Genomic DNA, 26,181 nt, shown 5'->3' on the forward strand with positions numbered 1-26,181 from the left:
GAGAAGATAAAACTGGTCTTCACCTCAAAGTAAAAGTCCATATACTATATGAATAATGCCCTTGGTATTAGTCTGACTTTTTTTGTGGTCCACACAGGCTGATAATTTTATGGGTGGGGGAGGGGAAGGTGGCATAGGACCTTTCTCTATGTAGAAACTTTCTCTAGTCATGCAAATCAGCAAGTCACCTCTATAAAACATTTAGAAGTTAAATCACTTGCCCATGGTCACATAGTCAGCTTGAGTCAGAGGCAGAACTTGAATACTGAGCTTCTAGACTCTCAGACTAGCTTTCCTACTAATCAATGTAAATCTTCAGGGCACATATTTTTTAAGGTCTTACATTGCTATCAATAGGACAGCAAATGTATTTATAAGACTATAAACTACATATTATATAAATTATATAAGAACTATTATAAATGCCAGTAGAATCGTGAAGTTCATAAAGTTTGCACTCAGTGCTCTGTAATGTTTTTAGTGAAACACTCAGTTTTATCTAAATTCACCCTGCCACCACAGAGTAGTCTTAGGGCCTGTTAGGGTCTGGGGTATGTAATTCTCTGCTTTGCCTTCTCTGTTTTTCAGATGCTCCTGGACTTCCTCACTATAATTCGGCAGCCTTCTGGCCCTGGAACTTCTATAACCCTCTCCTCTTAGTGAGTTCCTTTTCTCCCTGGCTGGATTTTCACTTTAGAGATTCTCCCAAACTCCCTCCTCTATTACTCTGTCCTCTTCTCACACTGGCACAGATGACTTGTTCCAGGGGCCCCGGGTTGTGGACCTAATCCCAACTGACCATGCCTTACTCTGACAAAGATGCCTTTCTTTCCTTCACCCTCCTTTTAAGTCACCATTTATGTGTTGTCTTCTTCCCTTAGAAGCAAGTTCCTTGAGGAGAGGGACATCTTTTCTTATTGTTGACATAATGATGTCCCTAATTCTCAGCACAGTGCTGGCATAAAATAAGCACATTCTCATTTTTATTATTTTATTTATAATCATAGTGCTAGGCACTGTAGTTAAGTGTTTCACACATATTCTTGATTTGATCCTCACAACAATCCTGGAGGAGTAGGTTCTATTATTTTACAAATGAGGAAAGTGAGGCAGAGATTTGTTGTCTTGGCTGTGATCCCACAACTAAGGACCTGTCAGAAACCACATTTCAACTTGAATATGTCTGACTCCAGGACTAGTATTCTGTAGACTGTGTTGTCCCTTAAGGTACTTATTGCCTACCTACCAGAAAAGTATGGCTCAGGGCTATTTGTGGTCCCCCTCCCAAAGCTCTGAAACAATTGACCTTGCTGTATCTCATCTCCTTGGGATGGAAGAGGTCAGCTACAAGGGATAACAAGGAGTCTGCTGGGATTTGCCTTGTGGCACAAATGAAATCTCTTTGGCTTCACTGCCATTGGTAATGTAAATTCAAAGATGGGTAGGAAGAGTTGGAAGAACCTATGGCTTAGTGGATAAAGGTTTGGCCTTAAGAGTCAGAAAGAACTGGGTTTGAGTTCTGCCTCTGATGCATACTGATTTGGTGATGTTAGTCCCTTAACCTCCTTAGAACCTCAGGGAACTCTCAAGGCTATTGCACAACATTTACTGATCTGTATCGGTAGAGAGAATTCCCTCTTCAGGGTATGTTAGAAAAAATATATTAATGACCCTCTTTTCCCTGTCAAACAAAATGGAGACATTCTTCAAAATTAGGTTAACTCAGGAGCTCTAGGGGTCTTGCATCGACTTAACTGGTGGGTCATAATGTTTGCTTACCTGAATCAACTCAAGGCATCCTAAATGCCCTTCCCTTGTTAAATAAATGTGTGTTGTCAACTGTTGAAAGACCTATGAATGTTTTATTATTTTTCAATACTGAATCTAAACTACCAGGACCTGGCTGGGTCTGACCCAGCATAGAAAAGTGTTCCTTGTAGATAAAAATATCATGGTATGGACCAAAAAGGAAGGGCAGAAAAAGATGAAGAGTTAGTCTGGGTAGATAGAACCTCTCTCAGGCTGAATGTTCCAGATCTGATGAATTTCCAAATGTTAGTGTTCTTTCTCACCATCTTTTATAAAAGGCCCCTTCTCACTATCCTAGTTCAAACTCTCATCACTTCTCATTTGGAATTTTGCAATAATCTAGTAATTGGTCTTCCTGCCCATTATCTCTCCACACTGTAATTTACCTTCCACTCAGCTGCCAAAATGATTTTTCTAAACTACAGATCTGTCCTTGCTACCTTCTTGCTCAATGATGTTTGTCCTTTATCCTTGAAGAATCAGGAAAGGTGATATGACAAGCACATGCAATTGGATTTGAGGGGGTACTGTGCTAAGTTACCAGTCCTACTTTCTGCTCCAAAGCCATCTGGGTCTAGTGGCTAGATAAGAATCAAGACGACTGCTCAATAAACTCCGTGGTCCCCCATTATCTGGAAGATAATAGCTGGCATGTGTATAGGGCTTTATGGTTTACCATACGCTATACAAATATGAACTCATTTATTCTTACAATAACTTTTATTCTTCCCATTTTACACATTAAGAAACAAGTTAAGTGACTTGCATGGAGTCACAAAATTAGTGGTGTCTAAGTAATCTGTGCAAAAGTCACTGGAGCAGAGACCCAAGGCTGTGGAATCGTGAATTGTTATGTGTAAAGCATTATATTATTCAGTTTTAAACAGTTGGCAGAAAATATTCTCTGCTGTAATAGGTAGGTATAGTGGCAAGCCAAAGAGGAAACAGGAATTTCCCTAAATATTCACACACATATTTATGCATGCTAAAGATCTTTAATGTTTGGAAGACAATCCAGATACTGGGTATGAAAAATCAAGAGAGGAGAAATGGTGGAAATGAAATCATGGCTTAGGTTTTTGTCTATAATTGTCTGCTATCTGCTGGTTATTGTATAAAGCATCAGGGACACAAAGAAAGGCATTTAGAAAGAAATTTAATGGGGAAACAACATCTAAACAACTTGGCATAAACGAACTAAAAACACGATTTGAACTAAAGTCTATCTTAATTCCAGGTCCAGTGCTGTATGAACTGTATCAACTAGCTGCTTGACCAAATACAAATTTACCTGTATGACATTTAGAGTCCTTCAACAAGCTGGCCCCTTTCTATCTTTCCAGTCTTCTTATTTATGATTTTTCTAATGTACTATAGGGTCCAGCCATATTGGCTTACTTAACATTCATCAGACTTCAAACTCCATCTCATCTCAATTCATCGTACTGGTTGTCTCCTGTGCCTGGAAGGCTTTTTTCCCTCACCTCTACCTCTTGAAGGATTCTTGGTTTCCTTCAAAACTCAGCTCAAGCACCAGTTGCCCCACAGAGACTTCACTACCCACTCTTCCCCATATCCAGTTGTCACTTCCTTTTCCTCAAAGCTATACATATACTCCGTTGTGTGTACTTGTTTATGTATTTAAAGTTATTGCCCATTTAGGTTATGTGTATATGCACCTAGAATAGCAAACATATAGAGGGGGCTCAAGGAAAGACATCTTTCTCGGGATTCTTAATCTCTCTCCAAGTGAGACTGATTCTTGCCTTAAGGGAAGCAGGAGTAGGAAAACAATGCTGACCCAATGGTCAGCTCCTCTAAGAGAGAAGGGTCTTAAATATTGCTGATCTAGGGGTATATTTTTTAGAGTCAAAAGTAAAAATTAAAAGCTACTAGAATCCCTGGTTTTTATCCCTTAAAGGGTAGAAGACTCCAAGTTTACAACCACAGGCTTGACTCCTTTCCCACCAAATCTAGTTATATAAGACTGTTCACAAATGGTGAAAAGTGAATAAAGCCACTTATCAAACAGCAAGTAGAATTAAGAAAAGTTAAACAGAATAAACTATACTAGAAAATATACTACCAATGGGGAAGAAATATAAATACTTCAGCTCAACCAAGGAGACCCCAATTTCAATCAAAAGAAATCTTCTTGAAGTCTCTCTTACTCACCTCATTCTGGTATATTATCTCTGAATTAGTATTCACTTTTTTCCCTGTAAAGAAACCCTAGATCTGGATAAAAGTATGATTAAGAGAATATAGCAGAGCCAAAGGAAGCATAGATGTTAGCTATTCATGTGAACAGCCAATTATGCTGGTGTCAAGGAGCAGAAACTAGATAATAAAAAAATGATGTGTGGGTCATGTAAGTAACAAGATGGAGTAGATATTTTCTCTGATCCCCAGAACCTCTTAAACATTTCCAACATATAAATTTTATAAGAAAAAAAATTAAGTTCAGCTGTCTCCATGATCTAGGAAACAGGTTTCAAGCTAAAATAAAATGGGATCCCTGCAGGGCACATACTGGCTTAGAAAACAGCAAATTAACATTGTTGTATTAATTTTAATTTATTTTGTTAAGTATTTCATAATTACATTTGAATTCATGTTTGGGTCCCACTCAAGAATTTTGTGGTCACAGTCATAAATTTGACATCTGTCATCTACAGTATCCAGAATCCAAAAGAAAGCTAATGAGCAAGGAAAAAAATTATAAGCTGATATTCAGTATCTCTCCCTCACTTTCCACACTACAGATAACAAGGCAAGTCTCACCAAAGAAACAAAATAAAATAATAGATTAGGAATTCAAATATAAAGAGGTAAAGGATAATCCAGAAGAAAAGCAAAAAAACACCACAAAGAAAATATGCTCACTATCCAAACATACTAATCTTAAAGACAGGATTGTGGGAACAAACCCAAGGATTATATGTCTCTCAGAACATGAATAGGACAAAAATTCTTAAGACTATAATGCAAGACTCTTCTACACAAAGACACATGGGTAACTACAGGTTCAACATTCCAACTACTACACCACCTTGCTGCCTTTTATATATACAGACTGACAATAAATTAAGTATTATAAACTCATTGTCCTGTACCTTTTCAAAGTGAGGTGAATTTTCTCAACTTGTGTTTCATTTAGATGTTAAGAAAATAGATATGTCATAGACTCTGTACTATGTCCTCTGATCAGCACTTCTTGCTTTTCTGCTCCAGACTCAAGCATTTTCAACTGGCCATTGCCCTTATCTACAATTTTCTTCCTACTTATCTTTCTCTTCTGGCTTCCTTCAAATCCCAGCTAAAAATCTGTTCTTTACAAGAAGCCTTTCCAAATACCCATTCTAATGCCATTACTCTGGTATTATTTCCAACGCAAACTATTTTTAGCTTTTTTATTTACAGTTTTTTGTTGTGTTTTCCCTTTTAAACTTCGCCAGGTCAAGAACTGTCTTTGCCTTTCCTTGTATTCCTGCTTAGCTGTGCCTAGGACAGCAACTAGCAGAGAGTAGTCACTGTATTTAATGAGTGAAGATACCTAATGTTTAATTTTTTATTAACTTTGTGTTTACTTCATAGTACAAAAGGTAATCAAATACTAAAACCCCAAGCCATGCTTTTATTTCCATTTCTTCTCTCTTGGTTTCCTATACCTAACAATGGATTGTCATCAAGTTGTCTAACAATGGATTGTCATCAAGTTGTCTTTCAATCATTAACAAGTTACAAGCAGAAATATGTGTGAATGTTTAGGGAAATTCCTGTTTCCTCTTTGGCTTGCCACTACATTTACCCATTATAGCAAAGAATGTTTTCAGTCAACTGTTTAAAAACAGAATAATAGTGCTTTGCACATAATGGTGTTTCTAAAGGAAGGGTGGTAATGGAATTTATAAGATTTGACAGGTTAATCAATTCAATATAAGTGCTTTCTGCAAATTAAAGTTTTTCTGTCTTGGTTTTGTGCCAATACATCAGAAAATCATAGGATATTTTTAGAAGTTACTTTCTATTTTTTTCCCCAGGGAAACATGCATTTTACAGTACCTGTAAACATATCAATATGTTTACACTGATTTGTGAACTCAGTACATTGTGGAATGTTGGAATACTCATCAAACCCAATGTAATATGCAACAAGGGCAATAGAGAGGAAAACTTTAGGACATTTCATGTTAAAAATATTCATAGCAGCAACTTTTGAAAGATGATTGTATTAAATCAAATCATTGCACTTGTTCATTTTATTTCTACAGTAAACAAGATTATTTTAATATTGTAACACCTTTCATTTATGTTTTTAACTGTTTTATTTTGCTCATCCATTGAAAGTTTTTATGTGGACAAAATGTTTAAATATAATATGGGGCACATTTCTTTGTAATATGATCACACTGAGAAATATAGAAAATAAATTTCTGACATCAGGCCTACTTTTCTATTTGCATCATCAGAGAATAACACTTCTAAAGAAAAAAATTACAAGCACAACAAATATTTTTAAAATTGGGCGTGTTCTATTTTTGATGCCTTTAAGAAGATAAGTGAATATTAATTCAATGCATTTCATGTCAAAAACTGTGGCATACCTGTACATTGCAGTGTATTATCAGATAATTCAACATTTTAAATGGCCACTCTAGACATCACACAGTTGTCACAAAGCTTTGTGCTAATGTGCATATTAAAAAAAAAACCTTAATCAATGCATGAAAAATGCACCCCTTTCAGAATGTAATTCCACATTTCTACATACAGCATTTCTACATAAAAAAATATGATGAAATAGCTTTCTCATGAACAGGAATTTTACTGGCATTCCGCTAAATACCAAAACTGTACTGGTGAACTGTCATAATGAAGGAACTTTTTTTTCCTTTAAATGGAGACAGATAAGGTGAGACTATTTAATATAACTGCTTTTCTTTTCCTTACCTACTAAAGAAGGAAGTTAGGGGTAGGGGAGCTAATTTATTCCTGGAACTTTTCCATAAATTTTTTTATATATCATATATATATATATATATATATATATATATATATATATAGTTTGTTGTTCTGATGTGTTATTTCTATACCTCCTTCCAAGAATAAAAAGAAAAAAGTTCTATATGTACACTTTCTAATGAAGATGAATCCTAGAAAAAAGAGCTTAATTTTTTTCCCTTTAACACTGTCATTAAAACTGGGGAAGGGGGAAGAGGGATGAACCAGGGAAAGGTATAGATGCAAAAATCTTTATTTGCTTGGTAATTTTAAAGATGAACATGGAACAGTGGCGGCTAATTTTGAGTAATGATGATTTCATTGGGACAGACATCTATGACCTCCATTAATAAGGCAACACATTAACCAAAGCTCAATTACCTCAAAAGCAGTATTTATGTATTATTTCATTATCTATATGAATCAATATTTTGATTATGGCATATTGAAAAAGATTTCAGATGTCCAAAATTAAATTGTAAAGCAAAAAAACTATTGATTTTTAAGTTGAACTAACAGAAAAAGAAATTAAAACATTCTGGTACACTGCCACCCCCTATAACTCTCAACTAATCATAGGATTTTTAAAATGACAGAAAGCCCTAGAGGTCATTAAAATTCAGTATTTCCAACTACTGGTTGAAAGTGAAAAAACAGTACAAAACTAGCAACCTTTTAACAGGTCCACAAAGTGTTTACAAAGGCCCTTCTTAAGAACTATTTAATTTTTAGAAAGAAAAAAACTGTCCACTTCTTTTTCTCCTCTCCTCTTCCCTAGGTCTCATCCCTGTTCTTTTCTCCTTTCCCTCCCAGGTCACCCTTCTCTGTCCTTAAGAAGTTCTCAAAATGTTTATTACTAATGGTTCTTAAAAACCTATCTAATTTTTAAAAAGGAAAAAATTAAGTCTTTCATTTTTCCCCACCTCTTTGTTTTAAAAAGTTCACAAAATGTTGATTATCAAAGGTTTTCCTTAAGACCTAATTTTTAAAAAGAATTAAAAAAAGACTGCTCCTTTTCCTCCTCTTTCCTTCCATCTCTGTCCTGGTTCTCTTAAAAGCCACATCTCTGACGCTAAATGAAGAGAGGAATAATAAGAGTGGTCCATTTGGCCTATATCCCAAAGAGATCATTACAAAGGAGAGAGGGAAGGGGGGAGGGGAAAGACCTACATGTACAAAAATTTTTATAGCAGCTCTTTTTGTAGTGCAAAGTACTGGAAATTGAGGGATGCCCATCAGTTGGGGAATGACTGAATTATGGCATATGAATGTGTTGGAATACTATTGCTCTCAAAGAAATCATGAGCTGTTGGACTTTTAGAAATGCCTGAAAAACTTGCAAGAACTGCTGCGGAGTGAAGTGAGCAGAAGAACCAGGAGAACATTGTGTACACATTGATTGAAACTTTGTGAATGGATTAATTATGATGGACTGAGATCTCAACACTTCTCTGAATGAGGGCTGTTAAGGAAAATGACATTTTCCAACGAAACCCAACACTATGGAGTCTGATTGCAGAGAAAAGCATAAGAGTTTCTTTTATGACTTTTCTTTCTCAACTTTTTTTATTTTCTTGGTTCTAATTCCTTTTTCACAAAAGACTAATAATGGAGACATGTTAAACACAATCGTACTTGTATAACTTTTATCCATTGTTCGCTGCCATGGGAAGGGAAGGGGTGGTAGAAAAATGTGGAAATCACAAAAATACCTTTTCATGTAATTGGAAAAAATAGAAATAAAAAAGTGGTATATCTGGGGGATGAGCAATGATAATCTAATCTCAATCGTCACTTTATAAAAGAAACAGAGACCTAGAAAGGTCAAGCGACTAGTCCATAATGGTAAGGAATTTAAGTGCTTGAACTGACTACCCTCCTCCCCCAGCCCGGTTCTGGTCCCAAACAGAAAGGCGCAGATCTAATGGTCCCTGCTCCATTCGAGGCTCCTTGAAACTCTCCAAGGCGGCTATTAACATCCCCGTAGCTCCCCTTTCCAGGTGAAACATCTCTCATTTTCGTCGGATTCCTGACTGGCCGCAGGTGAGCTCAAGGACAAGCCCCCCCCCCCCCCCCCCCCCCAAGTTCAGGCCTCCATTCAACTCGGCAGAAAAGGAAGGTCGTTTTCCCGGGCCCTCTCCAGCCAACTCCTTCTCCTTTGCCCTTTCCATTTTATTGTGGCCCCAGAAAGCCCACAGGCCACACCCCGCCTAACAGAAAATTCCATCCCTCCACTAACCACAAAAGCTCAACCCCGATCACCTGTGCCCAGGAGGCATCCCGGCAACGACCAATCAGGAGGCGGGTCGCATCCCACCGTGGGCCAGGCAGCCAATTGTGGGGCGTGTCTCAAACAGCCCCGCCACGCCCTTTCCCCTATTATCGCCCAACACAGCTCCCCTCCCCTCCCCCGGCCGGCGCAGCCTCCGGGGCAGCTCCCGCCTCCCCCCGTTTCCGCGCCTGGCGGCGGCTGCTCCGGGCGGTTGGAACCGGGTCCGTCCGGAAGGCCCGCCACCCCGCGCAGGCGCCGTGGGGGGACTGCCCCCGCCCCAAGCGCCTCACACCCTGCCTCGCACGGCGCCTCCGGCGGGGGAGGGGGCCGGCGTCCCGAGGCTCGGCGCTCCCGGTGAGTCCTCCGTGCCCGGGGGGGCCCGCTCCGCGCCCGGGGGGGCCCGCTCCGCGCCCGGGGGGGCCCGCTCCGCGCCCGGGGGGGCCCGCTCCGCGCCCGGGGAGGCCCACGCCGCCCCCTTCACCTCCCTCACGGAGGGGGCTTTGGGGGGCAGAGTCACCGCCGAGGGCGAGGGGACCAGAGAGGGAGAAGGAGCTGGCTCGGGAGGGCGGGAGGACCCCCAAACGGGGAATGAAGGGGGCTGATGGGGGACAAGGTGGGCCAGAAACTGGGGGGGATTGGCAGAGGGGGGCATTGGGGTGTGAACGGGGGAGTAGAGAGTAAGTTCCGGGAGGACTGGTACCAAATGGGCAGAGTAGGCCGAAATGGCACGGCCAGATGGACTTGTTGGCTTGGCCCTTGGGCGCGTGAGGCCGCGCACCTGAGTGGGCCTCGGTTACCTGAGTTAGAGGTAAATGACTCACAAGCCCGGGCCTGGGCGCACACGAGTTGTGCATGAAGGCTTGGGTTGGATTTAACTTGGGGATCGGTTTAACTTACACTGAGCCTAAATTTATTCACCTCATAAAAATGAAATGAGGTTAGAGTAAATGGATTCTGAGTTCCTTACCAGCCTTAAATGTTGCCTTGCGGCCTACAAAGGTGAAGACCTAAAGGGGAAGAAGTAGGAGATGAAATGGTTAAAGGCTGCTGCTTCTTCTGACTTGGCGGCTTATTGTAATTTATTTTAATTTGAAGCACACTTTTCGGCCTCCAAATGAAACAGGCGTTAATTAGCTACTATATCAGTTGTGGGAAAGCAGGCATTGATGAAATGTGCCTTTCCTTCGTGTTCCTTTTATCCTCAGTTGAACATCCTAGTTATACAGTCAAATGCTTTATTTAGTTCTAATCATTTAGGGTATCTGAAACAGTTTAAAATCATGCAGTCATATGTTTTTTTAAATACTCATAGGAAAGATAATTTCCTTTGCTTTCCTTGAACAAAAAAAAATGCTTTTTCTTAACAGGCTGACAAGGGGGCCAGTGGCTAGGTGGCACACTGGCCCTGGACTCATAAGTACCTGAGTTCAAATGCGGCCTCAGACACTTAATAATTACCTAGCCATGTGGCCTTGGGCAAGCCACTTAACCCCATTTGCAAAGGAGGAGTTGGCTTAACCCCAAACAAAAAAGAAAAACCAAGCTGACAAAGTCACAAGAAATTGTCAAAAAGTTGCTTACACATCTGATACGCTTTGAGTAAATGTTTTTAAATGGGGAGAGAAAATCACCTATGTGCTTAAGCAAATAAGACTAAAATTTCTTACTTGAATTAGCTCCATTATAAGAAAGACTTTTAAAAAGTACTGGTAGAGCTAATAAGATACTTTAAATTATATTGCAGGTGATATGAGTCGTAACATCACCTATTTCTAGTTCAAGAATATTCAGATGCCAACTTAAAAAGGGCTAGAAATTTAAGAGGAAAATATCGGCATAATGAGGGTTACCTTTGGTATAGTCTGGGCTCCTAGATACTAATAGGAAAGAATAGTAGTCTGCATGTCTAAAATTTTCTTTTTGTATAGAGGTTTGAAAATTTGTTTACCAGTCCTATAATTTTGTCATAATTCTGGTGAGAAAGTCCCTTTATCAGTGCACATTTACACTTAACACTGAGATTTGTTATTTGAAAGTTGTGGTTCAGTGCCTTCACAGCAGCACTTGAAGTTAGGACTTCTAAACTAGAGGCCAACTCTCATCATCTTCCTTACATCCCACTCCTTAGGAAAACTACTTGGGAATATTTTTAGAGAGAGATAGAATGATACAAAAAGGTAGAAAGGGACCATGTAATAAAGCTAAAATTACATTTATATACAGAGTCCTCTGGTTTGGAATTTCCATTTGCTGATTGCACCAAAATCTCACTATAATTGTCTGTGATGTGGTAGGAAAAACAAATCACTCTTGTAATCTGGAATACTTGATTTGACCATTTGACTCACTCTGAAGGGCCTTGAAATTATGTTGTGCTAGGGATACTGTTGTTAGTGTGTTCCAGCCCTAAATTAATCCTGTCGTGTGACTCCTGAGAATAGTGTTGAAATAAGGTTTCCCTGTACTTGGATAAAATCAACTGGGCTTTATATCTCTAACTATTTACATATATCTATAGCTATATAGAATAGAATAGAAACAGTAATGTTTCTATTTAGAATGTTCATAAGAATCAAAGATGGAGAGCTGGTGGGAGACTCAGTAATATGTTCTTAGGGGAGATCTTAACATCTTTAAATGATCTTCATATAACATGGATTTGAGAAGGTCCTTCACACTGAGTCAGTTGTTAACTGGTGCCCAGGTACTGTGCTTAAGCGTATTTACAAGTATATCATTTGTCTTCACAACAATTCTGGGAAAGGTAGATACTTTTATTATCCTCATTTTACAGTTGAGGAAAACTGAGACAAACAATATGTTAAGTGACTTGCCCAGAGGCTCACAACTAATACTTGTTTGGATTTGAAGTCCAGTCTTCCTGATAGGTCCAGTACCCTATCTGCTTCATTACTGGTTACCTCATAAATCAAGATTGAAATCAAGGTGTCTGACTTTTGGTACTGTTCGGGTTTTTTTTTTTTTTTTAGCAAAGATACTGGAGTGGTTTGCTGTTTTATTCTCTAGTTCATTTTATAGATGAGGAAACTGAGACAGAGTTAAAGATCATCCAACTGGTAGTGTCTGAGCCTTTATTTTGAACTCAGGAAGGCTTTATTTGAACTCAGGAGGACTCATCAGAACTCATCAGACCTGATGTTGTTCCACTTGGCTTCCTCTTTTCTTCCAGTAGACAAAAAAGGTATGGCTTTAGTGTAAACAATGTGATATCTGGATCACTTTCGTTTCCCTTGAACAGCTTCCAACAAGTGAATTTTCAAAAGTTAATACTTTTATTGTGCACTTGAGTTTTATAGCTGTACACTGGTATGAAACTTGGACCCATCTTTGATACATGTTAAAAATATCATGATCAGAATAAGCAACTTTTCTTTCTAGAAAGAAGCTCAAAATTTCAGATTTTTTCCAATAGTGTAAATTTTGTTGTTCAGTCTTTTTTAGTTACCTGACTTTCCATGATCCCATTTGGGATTTTTTTTTTTGACAAAGGTACTAGAGTGGGTTACCATTGCCTTCTCCAGCTTCTTTTACGTAGATGAGGAATTGAGGCAAACAGGGTGAAGTGACCTAAGGACACACAGCTAGAAAGTGTTTGAGGCTGGATTTGAACTTAGATAAGTTTTCCTAGCTAGCACTCTTTTTACTCAGTGCCATCTAGTTACCCCATAGTATAAATACTGTGATCAAATAAAAGAATACTTTCAGATAATTTTTCACCATTTAAAAATGAATATGGGGGAGGCAGCTAGGTGGTGTGGTGGATAGAACACTGGCCCTGGAGTCAGGAGTACCCTGAGTTCAAATCCTGCTTCAGACACTTAATAATTACTTAGCTGTGTGGCCTTGGGCAAGCTACTTAACCCCATTGCCTTGCAAAAAACCCCCCAAAAAACCAAAAAAAAAAACCCTAAAAATGAATATGGAGGATGTGGCAATACTCATTTTACTTTTTTGTGTGATTTCTTTGACTTGAGTAAAATGTACTAATATAACTATTCTAATCATTTGTGCTGCACTATGATATTGTTGAATGCTTGATTTTATTTACGTATTAGATTTGTCTCCAAAATTGTCTCCAGATTGATTTTTATCACCTATATATAATTCAGTATAGTAGATTTGCCAGAAAGTGTACTTCAGGAGAAAGTTAATCCATTAAAATGCAGTCAGATTTACCTTCACTGGCATGATCTGTTAGACTGCTTTCTAATGCTTTTCAGTCATTTTTTGATAACTTTTCTTTCGACAATTTTTAAATATCAATTCCTTATTTTTTAATGAAAACACATAGTTTCTAAAGAAATTTAAAAGATTTGAATCCTTGTCACAAAAAAAGGTTCAGAACCCCCGAACTATGCCTTCTAATTGTTAAAAATAAAAATTTTTTGATCTTTTTTATGTCATAGTCTCCTTTTGGCAGTCTGAAACTTATGACACCTTCAGAATAATTTTTTTAAATATATAAACTACAAATGCATAGGATTATAAAGAAAATTATAATGAAATATAATTACCAAAACATTTTTTAATAAACAAGTTAATTGACTCTAGGTTAAAAACCCTTGTTCTTTTGTTGTTCAGTTGTTTGTCATAGACAACCCTTCATGACCCGTTGGAATATTTTTGGATAAAGATCCTACAGTGGTTTGCCATTTCCTTCTCCAGGCAATCTGATACAAGATGATTTGCCCAGAGTCTCACAGCTAGGAAGTGTCCGAGGTTAGATTTTGAAGTCAGGTCTTTCTTACTCTAGATTATCCCTTGAACCACTGACTGTCTATTTTGTCCTACCACCTCCTTTTACTCAAGATACTGGGAGCCAGATCTTTGCCCATTTACATAGCTTTGAACTCAGGTCATCTGATTCCAGACTCTTTTATTTCCTATACTTTGGGTAGTTCAATTAACTTAAATCGAGGAATCTTTGTGGGATGTATATGTATTTTATTTGGGCCTTATTTACTTTCCCTTCTCTAGTTTTTAGAAATTGTGTGTGATAGGGCCTTATTTGAGGTGTTTGATCCTATTTTTTTCCCCTTTTAGTATGCTGATAATTTAATCACAAAGACTGACTAATTAGAGAGGTGGCAGTGAAATCTTCCAAACCTGAAGGATCTTTCCAGAAAAGAACCTGTGCTTTTCTTCAGAATTTCAAGTTTGGTTCTTGAGAAGGTTGACTCATAGTCATTCAGTAACCTTTATGAGTATTTAACATCATACCAGGTGCTATGAGTGAAATAGAAAACAGAACCTTTTTGCCCTCAAGCAATTTTGTCTCACTTGGGATATAAGCGAAATAGTTTAAACAATTCATTTTTATGTTCTTTAAATATAAATAGATTGTATAGATACCTGAGGGAGGTGCAAAGGCAGTAGGAAGAGAGGCTTAAGAGAGTGGATGGGATGGGCACCTGCTGCCTTAGGGGCAGGGCATTGACTTTGAAAGCAGTAGCATTTTACCTTGAAGAAGTAGCAGAAGGAAAAGGCCAAAAGCGTTCTTACTAATTAGGAAAATGAACTAGGAAAAACATGGATAGGACAGTAGTAACATAAGGTATGATTGATGTGAAGGGACCAAGTAATAGTGGAATGAGTATTGAACTAAGAAGATCCAGGACACCCGTGTTTGACTCAGATACTTGAATTATGTGAACATTGATTGACAAGTCACTCAACTTCTCAGAGCCTCAATTTCTTTTTCATCTATAAAAGGAAGAGTAAGTGTACTACATACCTCAAAGTGTTGTTCTGAAAGTGCCTTGTAAGCAGTAAAATGCTATGAAACTGTGAGGTTGTGATTGTGATGATGAAGATGACTATAATGTACTTATAATGCTAGACTGGGGAATATTAGAATTGATATAAAAACTAATAGGGGCACCACTGAAGGTTTATGAACAAAGGTCCTGTTTCCTTATCTTTAAATGAAAGGATTAAATTAAGTGGTCTCTAAGCCATAATTTCATTAGGAGTAGATTTACGAGAAAATATTTAACGAAGCGAATTCTTTTGCACAATATTTAATCTTATTTCTCCTGAGTGGGAGATCTGCCTTCCATGGATGAAGAAAAAAAAAGCACAGGACAGAGTCATTTAAGCCAGTAATGTATTTACCTTCCCTCTCCTCCTCACCTCTAACCCAACCCCATAGATTATCAGAAGATTAAATTAAGTAGTTAAAGGTATAAAAATAATTCTTAAACATTTTTATTTTCTTGAAATCAGTTCATTTATCATCTATTATTTTTATCTTTCAGAGTAGCTTTCTCCTAACAGCAGTAGATAAGCTGTGACAACCAGGCACAAGAGAATAATTTGGGGAATAGGAAGAGGGCTAGGGATTCCCCCCCTGCTTTTTAAAAGACGAAGGTAGAAAATTGGATGGAAATGTTCAAGTAAGCAACAGTAATCTATTTCCAATTTTATTATTCCCAAATTATTAATTTAATTCAAATATTATCTCTATTAATTATAAAAACTTTAAAATTAGTGTTTAACTGCTGAACTAAATATTTTTATATTTTTAGGAAGATTGACTATTACGTTTTGGAATGATGTCCACAATGAAGTTAATATTGACACTTCTATTTTATGGAATTATAACTAGCTGCAGAGGTAATTCTACATATAATTTGATGCCCAGATTACTCTTGGTGTCCTTTGATGGCTTCAGGGCTGACTATCTAAAGAAATATGAACTTCCTCATCTTCATAATTTCATCGAAGAAGGTGTCTTGGTGGAGCATGTTAAGAATGTTTTCATCACAAAAACTTTTCCAAATCACTACAGCATAGTGACAGGCCTGTATGAAGAAAACCATGGCATTGTGGCTAACTCAATGTATGATGCAGACACAAAGAAAACGTTTTCAGAATCTAAAGACAAAGATCCTTTTTGGTGGAATGAAGCAACCCCCATTTGGGTAACCAATGAGCTTGAGGAAAACAGAACGAGCGCTGCTGCTATGTGGCCTGGAACTGATGTGGCCATTCACAATACAACACCTTCCTATTTTATGAATTACAATCCTTCAGTAACATTTGAAGAGAGATTAGGCAATATCACTAAATGGCTGAACAGTTCAGATCCTTTGGTTACTTTTGCAACACTCTATTGGGAAGAACCAGATGCAAGTGGTCACAAATATGGACCTGAAAATAAAGAAAAAATGAGTGCTGTATTGAAAGAAGTAGATGACCACATTGGCCACCTTGTCCATAAACTCAAGACTTTGGGATTGTGGGAAAGTCTTAATGTGATTATTACAAGTGATCATGGGATGACCCAGTGTTCTAAGGACAAATTGATAAAATTGAATACCTGCATTGATCACTCACACTACACTGTAGTAGACACAACTCCTGTTGCTGCAATACTACCTAAGGAAAGTATGTATATATTTAGACATTTTATTTTGGGGGAGGGGAGGAGTGCAAGAAGGTGCTGCTTTGGTTTTCAGCAAGTCTCTCTAATTTAGGCAGATCTATACTCTTACGGTAAAAGCTGTGTAAAAGTGCTGACTTGTATATATTTAAGATGGCAATTTAACTATATAATTATACCTTATTTTTCTATATTATCCAAGTAGAGACAGTCTATTGATAATTTAAAAACCATTTATTTTAGTTTCTATGTTTACTGCCTAATTAAATTTCCTTTTTAAGTGGATTTAAAGTTATTTTGCCTTCTAAGTTGGCAGAAGTTAGTAGACTGGACAGGCATTATTAAAAATTGCTACAGATAATCCACAAAGTCAGTAAAGAGCAGTGATTGTATAAAGTGTTGTAACAATCACATAATAAAAATATTATTCCTCCGATGTCTTTTAAGCTATATAGTAGATGATTTAGGTGGTGTTTGTAGCTTGGAAACTATTCCAAAAATATTCAGGTATTAGCAGCTCTTCTAGTGAGGGAGAGTAAAAAAATATATACAAATTCTAGGGAGAATGTTTTTCTTCTCAAAGTCAATCTAGGTGCATTCATAATGAACAAAGAGAAAATAAAAAGAATGATCAGAATCTCCCATATGTAATCATCTGTTAGTAAATGAATTTAAGAGAAAAGTATGCTTATGAATATAAATTTATAAAATCTCAAATAACAAGAAATAGTCATCTTAAAATAATTTTGGAATGTGAAATTGACCAAAGCATAAATTAAATACTAGAAGAGAAAAAAAAAAACTGCTCTAAATAGTTGTAAAAATTCCATCAAACATTGAAAAGTCTTTACTCCAAATTTATAATTGAAAGTGATCTGCTGATCTACTTTTATGAAACAAATATTGTGTCCTAATACTTAAACCAAGAGGAATAAAACAGAAAAAAGAGAATTACATCAGTGGATATTGATGTAAATTTTTAAAATAAGATTCTAGCCAAAAGACTATAATAATGTATTTTTAAAATCATTCATTATAACTAAGTGACTTTTATGCCAGTTACTCACCATTTTTAGCATAGGAAAGCTTCTAGCATAGTTCATCATGTTAAAACAGCAGCTTCATGAATATATCAATAGATGTAAACAAATCCCACTTTAGTATTTAATAATGTGAAAAATCGTAGTTATGGAGGTACCCTTTTTATCATAGAAAAATTTCCTTTTCTTTTAATAAAGAACTATCAGAAACTATACTATTTAATGCAGAGGGAATACAAAAATACTACTATTATTTGACATAATTCTAGAAATGGTAGCAGTAACAGAAAGATAGCAATTGGCAGAAAGACAAATTGTTCCTGTTGCAGAAGACATGATGGTTTACTTAGAAAACCTCAAGAAATCAGTAAAGGAGCTAATTGGATAATTAATAGCTTCAGGAAAAAATATTAGATAAATCCACAAATTGACAAGAATCACAAAGGTAATTTCTTTAATCCTTATGATTTTCCTTTGAAATATATTCATTGACTAATTTTTCATCTATTCTTTTTTTTCTCCCAGATCAAACCTATGTTTTCAAAAAGCTAGAACATTGCAATCCTCACATGAAAGCCTATCTTAAAGGCGATATTCCAGGAAGATTTCATTACCAGCACAATGAACGAATTCAGCCAGTTCTTTTGGTTGCTGATGAAGGTTGGACTATTGTGCTTAATGAATCTTTTAAATGTAAGTACTTTTTCTGCTGACTTGGGGTGGGAACAAATCACACATTATCAGATGTAAAAAATGCTTCCTGTTTCTTATTTGAGACAATTTTGACATTCAGATATTTCTTAATTTTGACTTTCATTTCTGAGATCCCTTTTAGCTCTCTAAATCTGTCTCAACATCTACTCAATCTGGTAATGAGATCTTAACTTTGTACACAATCCTAATAAGTTTACTTTTCATTTCAGATTAGAAGCAGCAAATTAGAAATAGAACCCAGAAAATAAGATAGAATAACTGATAACTTTTTTCAGTAATGGAAGAGCTAAACTATCAAAAACAGACATGCAAACTTGAAGAGTATGGCAGTCTGGGGCCGTTTAGTATAGGATCAAATAATCTTATGGACCGGAGTAGGCTTGAATGTGATGCCACTGTATTATATCATAATAGAAAAATTGATTTCTAAGTTATTTATTCTCATTCTGAACATTTAAGTTAATGTAATCCTGTTTAGAAAATGAAAGTGCTTAAAACTTTATTCTTCTGTAGGTCTGCCCTCCTCACTTTATTTAAAAATTTTTATTCCTTTTTTCCTTCTTCCTGTCATTTATGGATATATCATTGTAACAAAACAAACGAATATTAATCATAATCATCTGATAAGTCAGCCATCTTTGGTAATGTATGTAGTTATCCATATTCTTAGATTCCCACCTTTCCAGTCCAAGGAGGGAAATGTTGCTACCTAAAACATTTAAAATTCTATCAGAAATAGTAGTTGGTAACCTGAAAATATCAGAAGAAATGGTATCACTCCAAAAAAAATATTATTACCATGCTAAGAAAATGATTCAATATATCATAAAATTTCAGGAAAGCTTTATATAAAGAAGCAAACTTAAAGTAAAAATATCAACTTACTGAAAACCCACAGTTTGGTAGACATAGAATAATGAAAATTGTGCTAAAACTAAAGTGATTTAAGAAAGTCTGATCTGGGGATATATTGAATCAGCAATCACTTAAGTATTAAAAGTGAATTTGATTTAGTTTTAGATATATTAGACACATCCTATTTGTGTAGATAATGCTACCTAAAGGATTTTTTTTTGTGATATATTATGGGCTAACTCTGTAATACCTGAAGAGACATACTAATTTTCATTAAATTAAGCCAGTATTTTTCTTTTAATCAAACATCTTGGTATATTTACTCTTAATGTTATTGGTTGTTCATAAGCTTAGCTTCATGTCTCTGTTCCCAAAAGGGTTTTTAAAAGGTTTTGATAGTGTATTTTTGAAATTTTTTTTTTAGAAAGTTGCATTATGGGGGGGGGAGGTTTGCTAATTAAATGACTCCTCATCATGCAATCATTATTCCTATGATATTTGACAGCCTGAATTTGCTAGAGCTTTAGTCCCCTGTTTGAAATACTTAGCCTGTTATTGTCATCTCATTGACCTCAATAATCATTTCTGCTTTCTCACACTCTACATTTCCTACTGTACTCTTATTTATATTGTTCTTATTGCTGCTCTTGCCCTCTGCACATGCTTCTGTTGCCATCCCTAGCATTCTTTGGAGCAGGCTTTGAGAAATTTTAAGTGTGAGTGGCAGCAGGTAGAAGGGAGTTTGTCTGGAGAATAAGAGGGAAAATATAGTTGAAACTTGAAGGGGGTTGGAGGGAGTGGGTAAAGTTCAGGGGAATAAATGGGATAGAGGAAGAGAGCTAACTCACTCATAATCCAGAAATCTTGACTTTTGAATCTCTACACAAAATGATTTAGTTAACCTGAGGTTGGTCATGCAGGATTCTACTGGGCTTGTTTTGGAAACTTCTTTTTTTGGTACCAAGAAAGAAAATCTATTTACTAACACAGATTTTTATTTCTTTTTCAGTAGGTGACCATGGTTATGATAATGCTTTGCCAAGCATGCATCCATTCCTGGCTGCCCATGGCCCTGCCTTTCACAAAGGCTACAAGCACAACACAATTAACATTGTAGATATATATCCTATGATGTGTCACATCCTGGGATTAAAACCTCATCCAAACAACGGAACCTTTAGTAACACTAAATGTTTATTAGCTGATCAGTGGTGCATAAATCTCCCTGAAGCTATCGGAATAGTGATTGGTGCCCTTCTGGTGTTAACTACTCTGACCTGCCTCATCATCATCATGAAAAACAAACTGTCTGTTCCACGGCCATTTTCCCGACTTCAACTACAAGAAGAAGAAGATGATGATCCTTTGATTGGATAGCCTGTGCAAAGTTTTGACTTGGTGTTTTGAAGCAGTCATTTGAGTTAGTCATCTAATATAGGAGAATTATGCTGAATGGTATATCAGCAAAAAGTACACTTGGAAAGAATTACAAAGGAATTAGACCAAACATGTTAACAGTTGTTTTTATACATCTTTTGGTGTGTTAGCAAATATAAACTACTCTGACCATAGATAAGTTCACTAGACAGGTGAAAAAGGGATCTCTTGGTAACTAGAGAAGTCTGTGCAGAATCATTTATGCCACTTTTTATTTTTGCAACTATATTGCACATCCAAACACCAAAAACTTAGTAAGTATCTAGATCTCTAGTGAATTTTTATATTTATAAATGAAACAAAATTCTTCATGCTGTTCTTGCACATTCATGTATCAGGGAGAAAAGAGTTTCTATATTTTTGTATTGACCTTTAATAAGACCCTTCCCCTTAAGTAGTATATACATATAGTAAATTGCTGTTTGTGACTTAAATATAGGAAATAGGAAAGCAGAGATCCAATTTAAGAAACAATGATTGTTAGGAAAAGTAACCCGAGTTAAATTTTTGCTACTCACTTTGTTTTTGTTACTATCCTTGAGAAATATTTCTTCTTTTATGACTAATCTGCTAGTATTTTGCACATACTTTTTGAAGAAGTGTACTTGATTTGAAATGCAGGAGGAAGTATGACAGGTATGACAAAGTAATATATATTTTATGAAAGCCTTTTCTGTATGAGTTACAATGTATTTAGTAGCTATATGGCACTTGGGCTTCCCTCCTCCCCTCCCCCCCATTTTTTTTTAAAGGGAGAACCAGGCAAATTAACTTTACAATTAGATCCATGGGCTTTCAATTAACCACAAAGGCATTAATTTTTTAGGAAGATTTTATGATTTTATTTTTGCACTTAGTCCATCCTGTCTTTCTAACTCGTGAATTAAAACTATATATTTTTTAATCACTGGTTTTGATTATTACTCCTTTCTCATGCCATTTATTTGAACATCTAGTATTCCATTACTAGAAAAAATATGAATATCAGATTTAAGAAGTTCTCTTTTCTCCTTTGAACATTCTTGGTGACTCAACTTTCTAGGTAGTTGGAGAATTCATAGAACCAGTGCTGAGATTTAGGACCTTTTTAACCTTATTTGTGTGTCATTTGAAGGATAAAAAATTTATAAACTGATTGATGCCCAGTATCCCAAATAATTTTGTTGACCTTATTTTCAGTTCTTATTTGTATCCCCGAAACATTGCTTCTCATCTTTTGACTGACTTAAAGCCAAAGATTTATGGTGCTACCCTACTGCAGTGCACTCTAATGTTAATTTAAGAATTTAAGATTCTTGTAAGGAAGTTAATATAATACATGCTTAGTAACTAGTTGAAAATTTTATCTCTATAATCAGAAATACCTGAGACAAGTGGTTATTGGAACTTGTGAGCCTTAAACAGTCAGTAGCAGGAAATATTGAATAAGTGAATTTGTAAATGCCAATATTGGAAGATTCTCTGCAAGATATTTTGTTTTCTAAATGTCAACTTATGATTTATTTGTGATGATAGAATGCAGCATTCTGATGGATAATCAAATGAATTGAGCCAACATGTGAGGTAAATTTTGGTACCACTCCTTGTGACTAATCAGATCACTTGACCTCTAGAGAAGACTCCCAAACCAACTCTTCAGAAGCAACTTAAATGTGACTAATGTATATGCAGTTAAGGAAGTATTAACTATTGCGAGTCTTATGAACAAACAGATGGCAAATATTTGTATCTGATAATATAAAGGGGTATTTATTTTTATGAGTCAATGTAGGAATTACTACAAACTAGAATCTTACTTGTAGAACAAAATTAACCCAAAATAATATGATTGCAAAATATTTTCAGAACTTTAAAATCTGGGGCATTGGACTTTTTAGAACAAGTTTCTGAAATGATAGTCAATTATTTTGTAGTAATTGGAGTAGAAGGTGACCCTTAATGATGGGATGAGTCAGTAGGTTTATTAATCCTCAAAGTTTTGACTTTTCTGAAACTCAACTTTCTAAAATGTAGCATGTATTTTGTTAATGAATTATTAAAACAGGAGTTATTTTTCTGATAAATCCCAATGTTTGGATCCTTTTTTATATTAGTTAATATGTCTTCTTGGAGAAAGAACAACAGTGCATAATGAAAAGTTTATTATTAAATTTTGACTTAATTTACCATATTAAATGTATGTTGCCATTCTAGAAAGTAAACCATCAGCTACTATAAAGTACACAAAATAAATAGCAAAATTAACCTTCTTATAAAATTGCAGTAACATTTTGGGTAAACTTTTCAAATATTTGGTTAATAAGACTGATATTAACATTTTATTATACCACTTAAAAATAATATTAATGGAGATATAATAGTTTCCAACAATGTCAGTAATTTTTGACTATTTTGCAGTTAAGAATGAAACTTGGTAGAGGGTATCTTTAGTAAGAAGACAGTTCTGCTACTACTATGAACAGCTAAAAATATGAACCCATTCACATGATATTTTTGCAGTGATCTGTTATGCTTATTATCATAACTTAAATATCAAGTTACTTAGGACATTGGAGAATTGAAAGTATTTTCTTGTATGATTTTTGATCTCTGCCAGTATCTGGTAAGTTCTCAGATCCTGTAGGGTAAGTGAAGGAGGAAAGGGGTGGCTGGAGAACATGCTGCCCTTTATGATAAAGATGATTGTTGAAGGGTGAAGGATGATTAGAAATGTTTATTCATTTTCCCTTCATAAAATACTGTGTGTGAATAAATGTGACAAAATGTGCTTTAAAGATATAGTACCTTTATGTTTTAAGTAAAATATTTATATTTTGACTTTATTGTTTGGATTTCTATGGAAAGATTTTTCATATGCCTTTGAAAAAACTCACCAATAAAATTATGCTCATATTCTCTATTCTGTTTATTCTGAGAGTAAGCTTTTATTGAGAGGTAGCAGTGGTATATGGTGAAAGATCACTGGGCTTCACTTGATTAGATCTGACTTCAAGCCCTTGTTCTGTCACTAGTGGTTTGTGCTGTGTCCATGTGTCTATGATTTAAACTTAATAAACTTATATATTAAATTAAATCAAAATTTAATTTTGATTACTTTGCTCATTTGCAAAATGGTCATGCATTGTGTGAGTAAAGTACTTAATAAACTTCTAAATCCTTGTAAGAATGATAGGAAAAAGTATTAAGTACTTTCTCTGAGCTTACCCACTTGAGATATAAACAGAACAAGAAAGTCCCTACTCTTAAGCTCTCACATACTAATAGGAGATAATACTTAGAGGAAATTTCTGTCACAAATCAGAGGAAAAGATCCTATGATCTTCAGATGCAGCAACAAAGCAGATATTAATGCATCTTTAATGCAATCCCCATCAACATAATCCTATGTGTTTGTTATTAAATGATTCTGTCAGTGCCAGGACTTTGGTCAGTATAATGATCTTTTCTGGGTCTTCAATAGCATTGACTATTAGAAGCTATTGCAAAGTTGCTTCTCCACAAAGTGTGTGAATTAAACATTAAAAGAAATTTAATGTCACTTAAGAGAAAAAAACTGAAGCAAGAGAATACTCAGTCTTAACCCATTTTGTGTTGTGCTCACATTTAATAGATGGGAACTGAGATAACCATAAGCAGCACTGGTAGGTCTGAGAGATACTGCTTCCCCAGGGGCTCTTGCCTTTGATGGTAGTTTAGTGGCCTATAGGATATAATAGTGGCTCTCCAGGGATTGCTTGTAGAGTCTGGGCTGGAAGCAGGGTCAGGGCTCTGAGGGGTGGTTGCTTTTGTAAGGGGGCTTAAGTTCTAGGCTGTCTCCATTAGTATTAGAGAGGTGATCAAGGGAAGGAATGGTGACTTTGACTAGCATGTGCCTCCCTGTCTCTTTCAAGGACACTTTTTATCCAGCAACACTGGCTTACTGGCCTCCACAAACAGCAGGTGTGGATGGCTTGCCCCCTTTTTTTCATTTTAAAGGTTTTATTTGAGCTTTACAATTTTTCCCCTAATCTTACTTCCCTACCCCCACTCCCCGCAGAAGGTAATTTGCCAGTCTTTACATTGTTTCCATGGTATACATTGATCCAAATTGAATGTGATGAGAGAGCAATATCCTTAAGGAAGAAAACTAAAGGTATGAAATAGCAAGATTACATAATAAGATAAGTTTTTTTTTTCTAAATTAAAGGTTAATAGTCCTTGGTCTTCAAATTCCATGGTTCTTTCTCTGGATACAGATGGTATTCTCAGTCGCAGGTTGACTTGCCCTTTCTTCATAGTAGTTGCTTCCCTGGATGATAACTTTGAAGTCCCTGACTGCAAGAACCAGTAGTCTGGAGTCACAATCCAGAGGATTGGCAATTTAGTAAGGAGTCACTTTAGTAAGAATGACCCCACTCTCTTGGCTAGCTCTCAGTTCCCATCTATTAAATGTGAGCACAACACAAAATGGGTTAAGACTGAGTATTCTCTTGCTTCAGTTTTTTTCTCTTTCTCTTAAGTGACATTAAATTTCTTTTAATGTTTAATTCACCTAGCATCTAGAGGTTCCTGCTATATATTGATGATGTTACTCAATTTCAGTAATTTAACTCAACTCAAGAGCTTTAGGATTATTGTTGACAAAATACCTTGAGTGTATACTATATGGTTACACTTAACCAACTTGTTTTAATTCTATTGTTGCCTAGTACTGGTAACAACCTTTTACTGTAGCTTTCTCATAGCACTTTGCAACATTCTCATTTACTTGTCTGTGTGTGTGTGTGTGTGTGTATACATATACATGTGCATGTATGTATATACATACCACATACAATATCATATTCCCCCATTAGAGTAATTTAATGTAAAAATAAGTTTTAGTACATTTTTTTAAAAGACACGAAGTTCCAAGACTCGAGATTTAATTGTATATACTGATTGTGGGTACAAGATATGTCAGACCAGATGCCTTGTGATTGACAATTATAACTATCATTTGAAGATACAATATTTGTTTGAAACAATTGAAAAATATTTTTGGATAAATTCTTAAACCTTACCCATTAAAATCTCAAATATACCTTCTGGTAGAAATATTGTGAAATAAATATACATTCAATATGAAGAGACTGCCAGAGTTAAATTTCTTCTATTCCTCTATTCCTTCTCCATGGCAGCTAGGTGATACAGTGGATATTTTTGGACCATGGTGGTCTTTGAATATGAAGGTTAAAAAAACATCAATTGGACCTGGATTCAGTAAGGCCTGAGTTCAAATTCCACCTCAGACACTGGCTATGTGACCATGGCCAGGTCTCTTTAACCTCTGTTTGCCTCACTTTCCTCATCTGTAAGGTGGGAATAATACATATCCCCCAGGGTTTGGTGTGAGGATCAAATGAGATAATTGTACCACAGTGCTTGGCACATAATATTCAGATAGCAATATTATTTACTCAAGAATTGACAATATATTTCTTTCTATGAAAGGTTATAGTAGAGAAAAAAAAAAACTGACCAGGATCTAGAAACATGGAATTTGATTTTTACTTTCTCCTCTTTCACTTTCAAAAGGGGTTCAAATCCAAACTCGGTCACCTACTGTCTGAGTGATTCGGAGTCAAGTCATTTTTATGTTTCTAGATGTATTATTTGTAAAATCA

General features: G+C 36.0%; 1 protein-coding gene across 7 annotated transcripts; it reads left to right on the forward strand.

The window, feature by feature from the left end:
- The first annotated feature begins 9,224 nt into the window (after window positions 1-9,224).
- Window positions 9,225-23,435, forward strand: ENPP4 (ectonucleotide pyrophosphatase/phosphodiesterase 4). Of its 7 annotated transcripts, none has more exons than XM_074237087.1 (6): window positions 9,225-9,439; window positions 12,113-12,287; window positions 15,364-15,501; window positions 15,634-16,495; window positions 18,056-18,223; window positions 20,109-23,435. In XM_074237087.1, exons 4-6 carry the CDS (start codon window positions 15,658-15,660, stop codon window positions 20,474-20,476), a joined length of 1,374 nt encoding a protein of 457 aa, XP_074093188.1. In that variant the 5' UTR covers window positions 9,225-9,439; window positions 12,113-12,287; window positions 15,364-15,501; window positions 15,634-15,657; the 3' UTR covers window positions 20,477-23,435. The 7 variants fall into 7 exon arrangements, with proteins under 7 accessions (XP_074093188.1, XP_074093189.1, XP_074093190.1 ...); XM_074237088.1 differs by having other exon boundaries at window positions 12,214-12,287; XM_074237089.1 differs by lacking the exon at window positions 15,364-15,501.
- Window positions 23,436-26,181: the final 2,746 nt, after the last annotated feature.

The sequence above is a fragment of the Macrotis lagotis genome, chromosome 5, assembly GCF_037893015.1.
Source record: "Macrotis lagotis isolate mMagLag1 chromosome 5, bilby.v1.9.chrom.fasta, whole genome shotgun sequence".
In the NCBI taxonomy this organism is placed as follows: domain Eukaryota; kingdom Metazoa; phylum Chordata; class Mammalia; order Peramelemorphia; family Peramelidae; genus Macrotis; species Macrotis lagotis.

What these genes read in the sequence shown, in the direction of transcription:
- ENPP4 (XM_074237087.1), top strand. Translation starts at nt 15,658, where the DNA reads ATGATGTCCACAATGAAGTTAATATTGACACTTCTATTTTATGGAATT. An exon ending in TGCAATACTACCTAAGGAAA is followed by an intron (nt 16,496 to 18,055) that starts GTATGTATATAT and finishes TTTTTCTCCCAG; the next exon opens with ATCAAACCTATGTTTTCAAA. An exon ending in GCTTAATGAATCTTTTAAAT is followed by an intron (nt 18,224 to 20,108) that starts GTAAGTACTTTT and finishes TTTCTTTTTCAG; the next exon opens with TAGGTGACCATGGTTATGAT.